The sequence below is a fragment of the Cetorhinus maximus genome, chromosome 25, assembly GCF_964194155.1.
Source record: "Cetorhinus maximus chromosome 25, sCetMax3.hap1.1, whole genome shotgun sequence".
NCBI lineage: Eukaryota > Metazoa > Chordata > Chondrichthyes > Lamniformes > Cetorhinidae > Cetorhinus > Cetorhinus maximus.
Window position 1 is genome coordinate 27,853,442 of NC_135903.1, and position 14,429 is coordinate 27,867,870.

Here is a 14,429-nt window from a genome sequence, read left to right on the forward strand (position 1 = left end):
GATATAGCTCCAAGTCAGAATGGTGTGTTGTTGTTCCCATGCATCTGCCGCCCTTGTCTTTCTAGGGGTAGAGGTCGTAGGTTTAGAAGGTGCTGTCAAAGGAGCCTTGGTGAATTGCTGAAGTGCATCTTGTAGATGGTGCACACTGCTGCTACTGTGCATCGGTGGTGGAGGAAGTGAATGTTTAAGGTGGTGGATGGGTGCCGGTCAAGCGGCTACTTTGTCATGTATCATGTCGAGCTTCTTAAGTGTTGTTGGAACTGAACTCATCCAGGTAAGTACAAGTATTCCATCACATTCCTGACTTGAGCCTTGTAAATGGTGGACAAGCTTTGGGGAGTCAGGAGTTGAGTTACTCTCCACAGAATTCCCTGCCTCTGACCTGCTCTTGTAGCCACAGTATTTATATGGCTGGTCCAGTTCAGTTTCTGGTCAATGGTAATCCCCAGGATGCTAATAGTGGGGGATTCAGCAATGCTAATGTCGTTGAATGTCAAGGGGAGATGGTTAGATTCTCTCTTTGAGACACTCATTGCCTGGCACTTGTGTGGCATGAATGCTACTTGCCACCTTTTAGCCCAAGCCTGAATGTTGTCCAGGTCTTGCTGCATATGGATGCAGATTGATTTAGTATCTGAAAAGTCATGAATGGTGCAGAACATTGTGCAGTCATTCATGAGCATCCCCACTTCTGACCTTGTGATGGAGGGTAAGTCATTGAGTCAAGCAGCTGAAGATATTTGGGCCCAGAACAATATTCTGAGGAACTCCTGCAGCGATATTCCAGGACTGAGATGATTGATCTCCAATAGCCCCGCAACCATTGTCCTTTGGGCTAGGTATGACTCCAACCAGTGGAGAGTTTTCCCTGTAATTCACATTGACTTCAGTTTTGCTAGGGCTCCTTGATGGCACACTTGTTCAAATGCAGCCTTGATGTCAAGGGCAGTCCTCTCACCTCACCTCTGGAGTTCAGCTGTTTTGTCCATGTTTGGATCAAGGCTACAATGAGGTCAGGAGCTGAGTGGCAGAACCAAACTGAGTGTTAAAGAGCAGGTTATTGCTGAGTAGGTGCTGCTTGAAAGTACTGTTGATGACACCTTCCCACCATTTTGCTGATGATCGACTAGACTGATGGGGCAGTAATTGGCCGTGTTGGGTTTGTCTTACATCGATTCTGTAAATTTTATTGCAGTGTTGCAATCTCCTTTTGCCTTTAACTTTAGATTACTTTAACTAGATTTTGTGATCAGCATTGAGTGAACAGCGCCAGCCACTCATTACACTTGCATAAACATTTTGTGGGCTTTTGCATTGGAACTTTGGGCCCAATTTTAACTCTGTGTAAGGAATGGGCTTTGATTGAATTAAAGTAAGGCTTGAATTCGTCACCGCTAACCAATCAAAAAGCACAGTGCCCTCTACAAGGCATCTAGGATCTGAGTGAACAGGGCAAGTAAATTTGTATCCCCTTAAGCAATCAGTTTCACGAACCATTAATGAGCGGTGTAGAGTCTTAACCAGGCAGTACCTGTTAGAATATTTAATTCAAAGTCAAATCAGATACAGGAAGCAAAGGGAATGTAAGATTGGACTAAGAGATACTGAAAGCTTTTAACTTTTTCTATTTAATTTAAAAAAAAATCTCCAACAATAAGTAAAATCTGAAGGAATAAAGCTTTGCATTTGTTACTGTTTCACAATAATTAAGACTTACCATGCCTTTGAAAGAATGTTTACACTGAAATGGACGTGCCCCAACTTCTGTGGAGTTTTGAATGTAAATAGCAGATAAGCACAGCAACTTCACGCTGTTCTGTGTATTTCAATGGTCAATGTCTCAGGCTGATACTGTTACCATGTAGCTCCCGGAGCAGCAAGGCATTTTGGACAGTAACTTCCTGATTTCCTCATTTAGCTGTGCATGCGAAGAAAGATGCTGTCTAGATTTACACGTTAATAACAGTGAGCGATGTTAACCTTACCATAATCAATCCCTCTGCTGTGATGCAATGTAATCTTATCAGTTCAAGATTTCATTATAAGAGGAGAGCATTATGATTTGTGTTGCAGTTAAAGACAACAGTATTTGTTTTCTGGCTTGGTAATTATTTTCCATGGTTATACACTTCTAATGCATGTTAGGGTAAGTGCATTAATTAATAGCTCATTACAGCTGATTGTAAAACAGCTTTTAATTTTTTACTTGGATTAAGTGCATCCAATAACTGCAGCCTGGTGGGCAAATGCTAATTAAAAATACACTTCTGAGCAGATTGAGATAATGCACTACAGCAACACCTGGTGGTCACTGTGCAAATAAACTCCGTCAGTCACTGACAACATAGACAAGGGCTTGCCCGAACAGCTTTAAATTAAAAGGCAGTGACATTAAGCTTTTTTTCAAACACGCCAGGCAAATTTCAGTAAATTTATTTGAAATGGATTTTCCTGTACCAGGTTACAATGAGTATTCCTTTTATTCCTTCATGGGATGTGGGCATCGCTGGCAGAGCCTGCATTTATTGCCCATCCCTTATTGCTCTTGAGAAGGTGGCAGCCTTTTTGAACCGCTGAAGATCCTGTGGTGTAGGTACACCCACAGTGCTGTTAGGAAGGGGGTTCCAGGTTTTTGACCAAGTGACATGGAAGCTCTTGATGGGTAGTTAAGGGGTGCGAAGTTCATATTTGTAGTGTCACTAGCCGATTGCCCTCTTGCCTGCACTACCAGCTGAGTCTGGCATGGCCCGCGCAATGTGCGCTGTTGAGAAGGGCACTGGTGGACGCAGCTGCTGGAAGGACCTGAACTGGTGTTGCCCCGACGTCTCACTGCCCTGCCAGCTACTGTGACTGCCATCGTTCTACTTTGGACCATGTAGGTTCATTCAACAAATTAGTACACCACTTAGCAAAGGCCGGCGCTAACGTTATTTAGAAAGTCAGGCCTTCAACTTGAAGAATTTCTGGTGCTGCAGTCTTTTAGAGGATTGGTTTCTGAGCCTGCATGGCAACAAGCTCAGCTTGCATGGCAACGAGCATGGATCTCACAACCTCAGTGGAAAATGGGATAGCAGCCACCAGACACTCGATCGCCTTGGGTCGCCAGTGCTATCATGAGTTAGCCACTACTTCCATGCTGGAAATTATGAGTTCCTTGCAGCACATGACCCCCACCCCCCCCCCCACACTATGTTGGAGCCAGTTTTCTCCATGCTCCTTTAGGGTGACAAAACATTGCCTGACAGACCTGCAAATGCCTCAATAATTTTGCTGTTCATGCTCATCAGCCTTCTTCTGTAGGCCATCAAAGTCCTCATCTTAATCCCCCTATAGCAGAACCTGTCTGTGATCTCACCCTCTGGGAGCTGGTGCACAGGCTACCCTTTCCCCTTGACCTGGTTGGAGCCAACTCATGCCCAGTGACCCGTGTAGATCCTGAGTCTGCATTACCCTCTGAGGTTTGTGCAGTGTTAGTATCTGAGCTGGTAGCTGGGGATTGGCTTGGGCACAGTGGCTCTTCATCACAGGCATGGGTTGATCTTCCACTTCCTGTGCTTGCTGCGACTGGCCAGGTAGCAGCCTTGTGTATCTGAAAGCTTATAAGAAAGGGAGGGTTGGGATAAGGGAAGGTGGGCAGAGTTGAAAAACAGGAAATCCATGTTCACACAATCTGAAACTTTAGTTCATGCGACACCTCAGGATGAGGGTGAGGACAGAGTTGAGAAGGAACAAAAGGCAGTCACTTGCCACAACCCTGGATAGATTCACTGGTGCCAGATGCCATGGGTTGTGACCAGCTCCATGATTCACAGCGCCATCTCCTTCATTGTGCCCAGGAGATGGAAGCGTTCCACCCCCCTCAACCCACCCTGCCAATTGGGTCACTCTCCTGTTAGGTACAATCTTCTCCTGCAAGAGGGAGGGCAGATGTCAGTGATTGTGTGACACTGTGTTTGGGTGACGTTCCTGCCACAGCTACATAACGGGAGGTATGTGGAGGCAGCAAGAAGTGGGTGTGGAGCTGATATCATTGGTAGGTATGTGAAGGCGAGGTGAATTTTGGGTGCAAGTCCTGTGTGCTGAGTGAGTGATGGGACTAGGGGACAGTGATCAACATGACAGGCTGGTGGTCAGTTAGATGTGACAGGTGATGTGAAGGTGTACTCACTGACCTTGACTATGTGTGTGAGGTCATTGAACCTCTTCTACTGCTGCCAGGTCTTCAGGCCACCTGCCCCCAAAAACCTTTCAGAAAGTCTTGTGTGAGAGCCTCTTGCCCACCCCCCACCCCATCACACACACAGAAACATGCCCTCTCCCTTGGGCTCCACATCCATTACTTGTGCCTTCAGAACAGCATCAATGCACCATGAAGCACCCTCCTGAACTGATGTTCCATTTTTCTTCATCATCAGTCTTGTAAAATTAGTTTTCAACAGCCTTCCGTTCTGCAGTGCAACTTCCCTTTAAGAGGGACAGACGGTCTTTAAGGGCTGGAGGCTAGCTGGAACACATGCTAGCCTTGCATGCTCTTAGGCCCCTGACTTTGTGTCAGGCAGCCCACAGTGTGGGGCAGCTGAGTTGCAGGCAACGTTCATTCAAATGAGGAATAAGCATGAAATTAACATTGTCACGAGGCTTTTGAAGTTTAATTTTGAAAATATGATTTTTCAACTGAGTGGAAATTTTGCAATTTGTAACGAGGCAGAACAAACTACTTAAAAATGCAAGGCCGTCTTTGAAGGTAAAAAGACAAACAAGACACCCTCAGGGGATTATGAAGAGAGGGACCTTTCCTATAATTCAAAGATCCATTGAAACTGGTTAATGTCGAAGGAGGGACGTTAAAGTGCAAACTGCTGGATATTGAAACATTTGTTGCCATAGACAGACCCACCCAAAATCCCTTGGAAATACACAATGGGTGAACTATAACAGGCCAGGCAGACTGAGGAGACATTGCAAGTGACACAGGGAGTGTCAAGAAAGTTTTTTCAGTTAAGGAAACAGGCTGAAAATGTGGGCGCTCTCCCTCTCTTTTGGAAAAAGTGTGTGTTAGCCGGTTTGAGACGTCAACTGTCAGAAACCTACTAGCAAACTGAGATCTCGTAATAATTGCAACATCTTCTACACCTGACCCGCATCCAAGAAACCGGCCAATCCAAATCGGCCACAATGTCTAAAATTAATGTCAAGGACAATCAAAGGATGGGCCCGGGCGGGTCGTGAATCGTGACCCCTGCACCTGAAAAAGGGCACACCGGTTTTTAGCCCAGAACGTTCTGATCTTCATTGTTGCTCTCACAGATGTCTTCATGAGAGAACGGAAGGGAGGCATCAGCTGACAGCATCTGTTGCTATCTGCATGGTTAACCATTAATTACTAACCAGCAAAAAAGCAAAGACAATGACTATTACATTCAAATTACATTTTAAGTCCTCCTTCCTGTTACTATGTTCTGACATCCTTATACTATGATTACAAAACTCCCATTGTGTTATTTAACAATTACTTATTGACAAACTGGGAAGACAAAAAGCAGAGTGTGAGAGTTTTTTTTCTGATCATTGTGAGCACTTTACTTCCTGGGTTTCCGAAATGGTGGATCTTTGTTTAGTAAATGTGCAGTTGTGGGGATAGATAACATTGAACCAGTGCAAAAGATCAAGGAATTTTAAAGATACGTGAGTTCTGCCCAAAACCACTTGAGTTTAGTGCTTTCCGTGATCATTTATACTTTACGATGCAATTTGACCAAATCAGACCACATCCAGAGAATTAGTTCCCGCCGCCCCCAAAAAATTGTGAAATCCCGCCGATTGTGCTGGTTTGGGAAGGCTTTTCAAACTGTGCTCAATTGCTTAGGCGCAAAGGCACCAGTAGGCACATTTTAAAAGCTTTTCATACCAATTTAATTTACTGAGAAACTGATTGAAGTATACCAATGAAATTATTAAATGGGTTTTTTTGAATTCAATTTTAGTGATTTTAAATCAGGTTGCACTTGCAGGTGGAGGGCAGTCATCCATACTCAAATGTTTAATTTTGCTGATAACCCCATTTTCAGCTGTTTAACAAAACTGCACCCATTTGCCACCCTAAAACACGTCAAGCAATACTTTGTAATGGAAAGAATTAAAGGAAATGATCATCTTCTATTCTGCTGCTTCATGGAAGATTTTACATTTGTGACTATGGGCCGGATTTTGAGGTCAGCAGGCAGGTGGGCCCGAGAGCGGTCAGGAAACGGCCTGCTGCCCGCGATCGGCCCCCGACCGCGATTTCACACTGGCTGGTCAGTTAACGGCCAGTCACGCCAGTGTGGTACGCGCGCTGAAAGGTTCATGCTGCCGGGGTCAGGGGGAGGCGGGAGGAAGGTGAGTGCTGAAGTCAGCACGGGCATGGGGGAGTGTGCAATGAAAGCTCTCTGCCTTCAGGGAGCGGAAGAATTTTAAACCCTTAAGTAAAGATTTTAAAATCCCGCACAAAATTTCCACCCATAAGAATCGCTCAGCCAAACATGTTGATGATAAAAATTCTGCCCAAACCTCATCCCGCCCTTGGATGAGGTTTCCTCAAAAATCCAAAGGCTGCCTGGCCGATATCACCCACCCACCAACCGTAACATTGGATGGGCAGTGAAAAATAGCGGTTAATTCATTGCTTAATGGCCTTAATCGGCCTCTTAATTGACGGGCGCGCTACCGACTCTTGCACGCGCCTGCCGACCGAAATATCACGCGAGCGCGCGATGGCGTCGGGACGCTCACCCGTGTGGTCCCATCCTTGTGGATGCTCCACAGTGATTCCAAGCACAGCTCCAGCTCCGAAATGTGAGGCAGAATTTTCTCTTCAGCGTGTGGGGGCGGGCCCCCGTATGCCAACACATGAAATGGCGCGCAGTGACGTCAGGCGTGCATCGCCTCATCGCCGCATGTCATTCCAATCTTCTGTTCGGCGGGCGTGCGCTGGAGGTGGCTGCGCACCCACCGAACCGTCAAAGGCCTGTTAAGGCAATTAATAAGCCAATTGAACTAATTGACAGGGCTGCATATCCAACCTTCTGGTTGGCGGGCAGGCGAAGAGCCTAAGCGGACTTCACGTCTTTCATGAAACCTCATCCACAGGCAGGATGAGGTTCCATTAAATTAATAAATCATTTTTACACATTTCATAAACATGTCCCAGCTCATATGACACAGTCACATGAGAAGACATGTCTAAATACTTTCAATCTTCCTTTATTTTAAAGTTTCAAATTGAATTTAATTTCCCTGAGGCAGTTCCGTGCCCCAACTCTCCCTCCTCCCCCCGCCCGCACAGGCGGCGCTGAGCGCTACCGGGCACGCATCATGCTGGGCAGGCCTTAATTGGCCCGCCCGCATAAAATGGCGGCGCGCCGCCAAGCGCGGGAGGCGATCGGCTCCATGCCCACCCGCGCCAGCTCCCAACCAGCCCACCTGACAGCCGAAGGTTCTGCCCATGAATTTTGAGTTGTTGCAGGTGGAGACACTTCCTGCACACATGGTCACCCTGGACACTGGAAGTGGCCTGACTACCCACATTGTACAGGAGAAGCATTCAACTTGGCCAAGCTGCCCTGCCATGACTTACCCTTAAATTACTCCCTTTACTTTTACTTCCTCTGGTTTAGGAGAATATTAAGGAAAGAACAAATACCTACCAGGCCCTACTTACCAAGGCCATGGCTCATCTTACTGAGGAAAGGTAGAAAATGAAAGGATCACCTCCTTCCCTCTTCACCGAACTCCACCTCTCACCAAACTCCAATTGAAGCACTCTAATGCAGCCCAAAGCAGCATTCCAGTGCAGACAAAAGCAGCACTGTAGATGGCTTGCTTTTATGCTGTCTGAATCTAGCTGCTGAAAGCCTGCTTAAGCCAGTTAACTAATTTACTAGCTGTGGCTGCAAGCAGAGCCTGAAGAAGAAATGTTTTGCTTAAATTAATATTTGTAGCAAAATCACTGTCATAGTACCTATGGCTGTTCAGTGATGTGTGCGGGCCAACGCTGATCCAGAATGCTTACTACCATATAAAGAAGTTGGCTACTAATTAAAGTAGTATAACAGTTGCTATATAACATTCAAGGTCAAATATTTAAATGAATTTCTGTTGAATAGCATTGATCCTTTGTGTAGATTTACAAGATTTACAGTTCTCCCCACCATAACTCTAAACGTGATCTGTTGCTGAATAATACGGGGATGTCAGGGGTTGGGGGGTGGGTGGAGGTGCGGATGGCTTGCTGACATGCTCAATGCCAACCAAACGATGGCGGCCAAACGAGGGCCAAGTGGGACTTCACGCCCCTCACTGGGGAGGAAGTCCCTCCCTCTGGAGCTGCTAGCCAATCGGATTGGCTGGCAGATCCATCAGTCCTGGCAGCGCCAAGAGCTTATCAGTGGCAGCTGCTGGGAATACAGGAGGAGAAGGAGAAGGTCCATCGAATCCTGGAGCAGGTAAGCCCAGGGTCTTAGGCAGGGAGAGTTTGGGTAGGTTAGGGAGGGGGGAGGAAGGGGTGGGTTTAAGGTTCTGGGCAGGTAGGGGGCAAAGGGCAGCCCCCGAAGAGTGAACCACCCCCTTCCTTCCTGCCGTTTGACTTTGACTGGCTGCCCCTGCCCAGCTACCCACGTAACAAGCCTAATTGACCCTTGATTAGTTATTTGAATATGGTGGGTGGGCTCCACAATTGGCTGCCTGACCACACCCCCTCCCTTCCCTCCTCACTGTATTATGGGGGTGAGCCGGAGGGTGGTAGGGTGGTCACCCGCCCTTTATTATGTGCCCCCCCCCTACACTCAAAGCATGCAGCAGTGGCACGTAAAATACAGCCCCCAGTTTCTCTCCTATCTTCACTCTCTTCCATATGATCCACCTCTTGCTTCCTTGACCCTATCCTCATAAACTGCTCACCACCTGACCATCTCTTCCTGCCCCCCCTTGTGAATTGATATTATTAATGGTTCTCTTTCCTAAGGTATTGTTCCCCTACCCTTCAATACTGGGAAGCCTGAAGCCATTGTCTCTGGTCCTTGGTAAGCAAGCGGGTGATAGGTTACTGAGGGTAGGCAGGTTGCAGATTTGAGGTTCTTATCAGGTCAGCCATGATCTTATTAAATGGCGGAGCAGGCTGAGGGTCCGAATGACTTACTCCTGCTCCTTGTTCACATGTCCTCACCACAAACTCTATTCCCTCGCCACTGACTCCATCCCGCTCCCAAGCCACTGTCTGATGACAATCTTGGTGTCGTATTTGACCAAGAGGAGCTTCCGACCACATATCTGCGCCATCTTTAACTGGCCAGTTCTCATCTCTGTGATGTAACATCACTTAACTTATTCCCTCCTTCAGCACACCTACTAACGAAGTCCTCCGCCATGCATTTGTTACTTCTAGACCTGCTATACTGTACTAAAAGGTTTTGCAATATCACTAATAGTTGGCTTCCACTTCACAAATCAGAATAATCCTGCTTTATCCGAGCAATTTCTTTAAAAACACCAGCTTGCATTAATATAGCACATTTAACATACCGTATGTACTCAGGTAATGGTTGATCTCATGCAAAAGTCGATCCCTGATTTTTTTATATGGTACACTAGAACGACTAGATTCTGTGGTGGTGTTATTTATCTAACCCTATCAGCATAACTCTGTATTCCTTTCTCTCTCAAGTACTTAGCTAACTTCTCCTTAAATGTACCTCTGCTATTCTCCTCAACTATTCCATGTGGTAGTAAGTTCCACATCCTAAGCATTCTCTTGAAAAAGAAGCTTCCCCTGAATTCTTTATTGGATTGATTTGTGACAATCTTATATTTATTACCCCTGGTTTTGGATTTCCTCACAGGTGGAAACATTTCTCAACATCAACCCTATCAATCTCCTTGATAATTTTAAAGACCTCTATTAGTTCACCCCTCAGCCTTCTCTTTTCTAAAGAAAAGAGCCCCTCCCCTGTTTCATCTTGTGTTCGGGGTCTAGATGGAGTTTCATTAGGGTTTGTCTGTCACCCTATGTGACATTGCATTAGTTACATCAGTATCAGATGCGCCTGATGTTAACCCTTTCCTCCACATACCCCTGGTCAGTCATTCATGTTAGCTCCAACCTCTTTGTTCTGGTATCATGCTTCTAAATCTTTTTTGCACCTTCCCCGGTGCCTTAGCTTTTTATAGTATAAAGACTAGAGCTGTGCATAGTCCTCCAAGTGAAGTCTAACCAAGGTTCTATACAAGTCCAACATTTCTTCTCTGCTTTTCTACTCAGTGCCTGTAGAAGTGAACTCCAGTGACTTATTTTCATTTTTAATGGTCTTTTTGATTTAATTCTGGTCAATCTACCTGTACTAATCTGTTTATGGTGCTTAGTGACACTGTCTGATAATGCTTCTGTGAAGCACCTTGAGATACTTTACGATGTTAAAGACACTATAGAATTAAAAGTTGTTATTGAGTAAAATATTGTAATAACTACCTTCCCAATAAAGTTTCTGCCACACCACAGCACTGAAACAACTCCAATCAATGTCACTAATAATATCCTATACAATTGACTGAAGTGCACTATGCCTCCTTCTCTGCCAGTCTGCAGCCTTTGACACAATTGGCCACCCCATCCTCCTCTAATGCCCTCTCCCCAGTTGTTCAGTGGGCTGGACTGCCCTCTCCAGTCACTGCTAGATACTCTCATGCAATGTCTCCGCTTCCCACCCTACACTGTTACCCCTGAATTGCACTAAGGATTCATTCTTGGCAACCTCCTACTTTTCATCTGACCCTCAACAACACCATCTGAAAACACAATGTCGGGCTCCACATGTACACCCATGACACCCTCCCACCACCCTGCCATGCTGCTTGCCTGATATGCATTATTAGACGAGCATAAATTTCCTCCAAATATTTTTTCCATTTTTTAAGTTTATTCATTCATGCATTGTGGGTTTCTCTGGCTAGGCCAGCATTTATTGTCCATCCCCTATTGCACTTAAGAAGGTGGTGGTGAGCTACCTTCTTGAATCGTTGTAGTCTATGTGGTGTAGGTACACTCACAGTGCTGTTAGGAAGGCAGTTCCAAGATTTTGGCCCAGCGACAGTGAAGGAATGGCAATATAGTTCCAAGTCAAAAAAAAGTTAGTATTCAAGAGATATGGAAGTCATTGTTTTCGGTTCCCGTCACTGATTCCATCCCCCACTCTGTCTACTGTTTCATGCTGTATCAACCTGTTTGCAACCTCAGTGCCCTATTTGACCATGAGCTAAACTTCCGACACCATATCCTCTCCACCATGCTACTTCAAACCTGTAATATTGCCAGAATCTGCCTCAGCCTCAGCTCATCCACTGCTGTAACCCTCAACAATGCTGTTGTTGCTTCCAGACCCTACTACTCCAGGCCATCATCCCATCTTCCATCCTCCATAGACTTCAACTCAAATAAACACTAGTACCTATATCCAACCTCACACCAAGTCATGTTCACCTATCACCCCTGCGCTCGCTGATCTACCTTGACTCCTGGTCCTCAATTTTAAAGTTCTCATGCTCGTGTTCAGGCCCCTCCAAAGCATTGCTCCTCTCTATAACTCTCTATAACTGCCTTCAGCCCTATACCATTTTTAAAATGTATTTGTTCATGTGGTGTGGGTTTCTTTCTACTCTGGTCTGTTGTACGCTCCTGGGGCAGAATATTACGCTCGGCGTGCATGCGGGTGCACGCCCGACACACCACAGCTTAAAATGACGCATGATGACGTCGGGCATATGTCCTGATGTCATCGCGCAGTCTCGCGACATTTCGTTCGGTGGGAGCGCGCTGGGTCGGCTGCGTGCCCGCCGATAATTAAAAGGCCTATTGAGGCTATTAACAATCTAATTAAATTCAAATTTACGCCATCCGTCCAAACTAACGGTTGGTGGGCATGTGAAAAGGCCAAGTGGCCTTTACATTTTTTAGGAAGCCTCATCCACGAGAAAGCAAATGAACGTTAAATTAAAATTTTATTTTTGAATTAAAAACATGTCCCAGCTCATGGGCAGAATCTTGCCCTCGGATGGTGGGCGGGCCCCACCGGCTTGGCGGCGGGCGGGCACCTGACCCGCGCCACTGAAATGGGGCCCGCCGCCATTTTAAGTGGGCGGGCCAATTGAGGCTCACCCAGCGGCATCCCTGACGGGAAGCGCTATGCGCTCCCTGTTCCGGGGATGGGGGAGGGATTCCCCTTCTGTCAAAGTGCGCTGTTTTGCACATGCGCACGAAAGAGCGCACTGCTCCCTGACACAATTCCTGTCTCAGGGAGAATATTGACAGTGGTAAAAACTTTACAAATAGAAACATTAAAAAATGATTAACATGTCCCCCTCATATGATAATGTCACACGAGATGGGACATGTTAATAAAGACCACATAAACTTTATTAATTTTTTACAATACGGACATGAAACCTCATCCCGCCAGTGGATGAAGATTCATGAATAATCTGGGACCCGCCGGGGCTCCTGGCCTGCCCGCCAGCCTTAAGGTTGGACGGGCAGGTCTTTAATTACTTTAAATAGCCTGTCAATGGCCTCAATTGGCCATTGACAGGTCGGCGGGTGGACAGCTGATTTCGCTGTCCGCCCGCCTTCCTGAAAATTTAAATGGACCAGGATGATGTCGGGGGTTCCTCCCAATGTCATCCCGCGTCATTTTCCCCTCGGCGAGCGGGCCCCGCCCTCAGATCGCCAAGGGGAAAATCCTGGCCCATGTGACAGAGTCATATGAGAGGACATGTTTTATTAAATTTTTATTCCCTTCATTTTTTTACACAGCGCTTCAATCTCCCTGAGGCAGCTCCGTGCCTCAGGGAGATTGAAGCGCTCTTTCGCACACATGCAGGAACTGCACGCTCGGCCTGGCTCTCCCTCCTCCCCCCACCTGCACAGGCAGCGCTCAGTGCTGCCGCTCGCAATCCGTGCAGGGCAGGCCTTAATTGGCTCGCCCGCGTGAAATTGTGGTGCGGAGCTGATCGCGGGCGGCAGTCGGCTTCCCGCCCGCCCCTGCCGAGCAACGCCACCAAGAGAAAACTCCTGCCCCTTTACTGTGCCTTTACTTGTTTAACCTCTCCATCTCGATTTCTCCCTTTCCCTTTGACGCTCTTTAAAACTTACCTTTTTGTCCAGGCCTTTGGTCACCTGTCCCAATAGCTCATCATGTGGCTCAGTGTTAAAGTCTGTCTTTGGTTTACTCTCTTTTACTATGTCAAAGGCATTATATAAATTGTTGTTGTAATGCCACAAAGTTGATCACACTCATTTATGAGTATGTCATTGGAGTAAAAATAACTTTGTTACACATTTTTAAATCTTGCAGGTGTTCGTGAAATGCCATTTTGAGTATGAACCTATCAATGATAACCTGATCCCATGCAAAGAAGCTGGCTTGAAGTTTACCTGTGGCGATATATTACAGATTGTGAATCAAGAGGACCTTAATTGGTGGCAGGTAAGTATTGTAGGGTGTTGGGTACCATTCGACAGGTCTTAATGAAGTCTTCGTAATCTTAAGTAGGTTAACTGTATGTATTTATGAATGACAAGAACTATGTACAGATACACAGTAAAGGGTTTAAGCTAGGAGTTGTCTGCATGTTTCCTTGTGCACATGGCTCGCTCCAACACTAGACTGACCCTAGGTGTGGGTCATGTATTCTCTTACATCACTGTGTGGGTGGTACTGTATGTGTACCCTATATGTACCCTATATGTGACAGGCCCTTATACTACACCCCAACCAAGTCTTTATCCAATGTACTTTCAGTTATTCTAGATTACCCCTTATATTTACATCGCTATTACTATCTCCGCCCTTCTGATGAAGAGTTATACGGACTCGATACGTTAACTGTGTTCCTCTCCGCAGATGCTGTCGGACCTGCTGAGTTTTTCCAGATATTTTTGTTTTTGTCCCCCCTTCAAACCTCTGAGTTCATAGGTTCAGACAGTCTGGAGGCCTTATAACCCTTCCGTGTCTCATTCACACTACTGTTGGAGGAGTGGTTGTCTCTGTACTTGCAGGTAAACTCTGTTGATTTGGAGGTTACTCTGACATCTCTGCACCTTTTTATCCTCTTTTTTCATTCCTTGGTATTGAACCATGCTTTATTGATTCAGCAGTTGTGGTGACAGGTGATTGTTGCTCCATCCTGTTTTGTTTTTTTAATTCATTCACGCTATGTGGGCGTCACTTGGCTAGGTCAGCGTTCATTGCCCATCCCTAATTGCTCTTGAGAAGATGGTGGTGAGCTGCCTTCTTGAACTGCTGCAGTCCATGTGGTGTAGGTACACCCACAGTGCTGTTAGGGAGGGAGTTCCAGGATTTTGACCCAGCGACAGTGAAGGAACAGTGATATATTTCTAAGTC

The 14,429-nt window shown here is 46.2% G+C and overlaps 1 protein-coding gene across 7 annotated transcripts in view; it reads left to right on the forward strand.

Moving 5' to 3' along the window:
* LOC144667987 (MAGUK p55 subfamily member 2-like) overlaps nt 1-14,429 on the forward strand; it is a 645,437-nt gene that overhangs the window by 592,163 nt on the left and 38,845 nt on the right. For all 7 annotated transcript variants that reach the window (XM_078529676.1, XM_078529674.1, XM_078529672.1 and 4 more), the window contains one exon: nt 13,380-13,511. In XM_078529676.1, the coding sequence (XP_078385802.1) occupies nt 13,380-13,511 (132 nt within the window). The remainder of the gene's footprint in view (nt 1-13,379; nt 13,512-14,429) is intronic.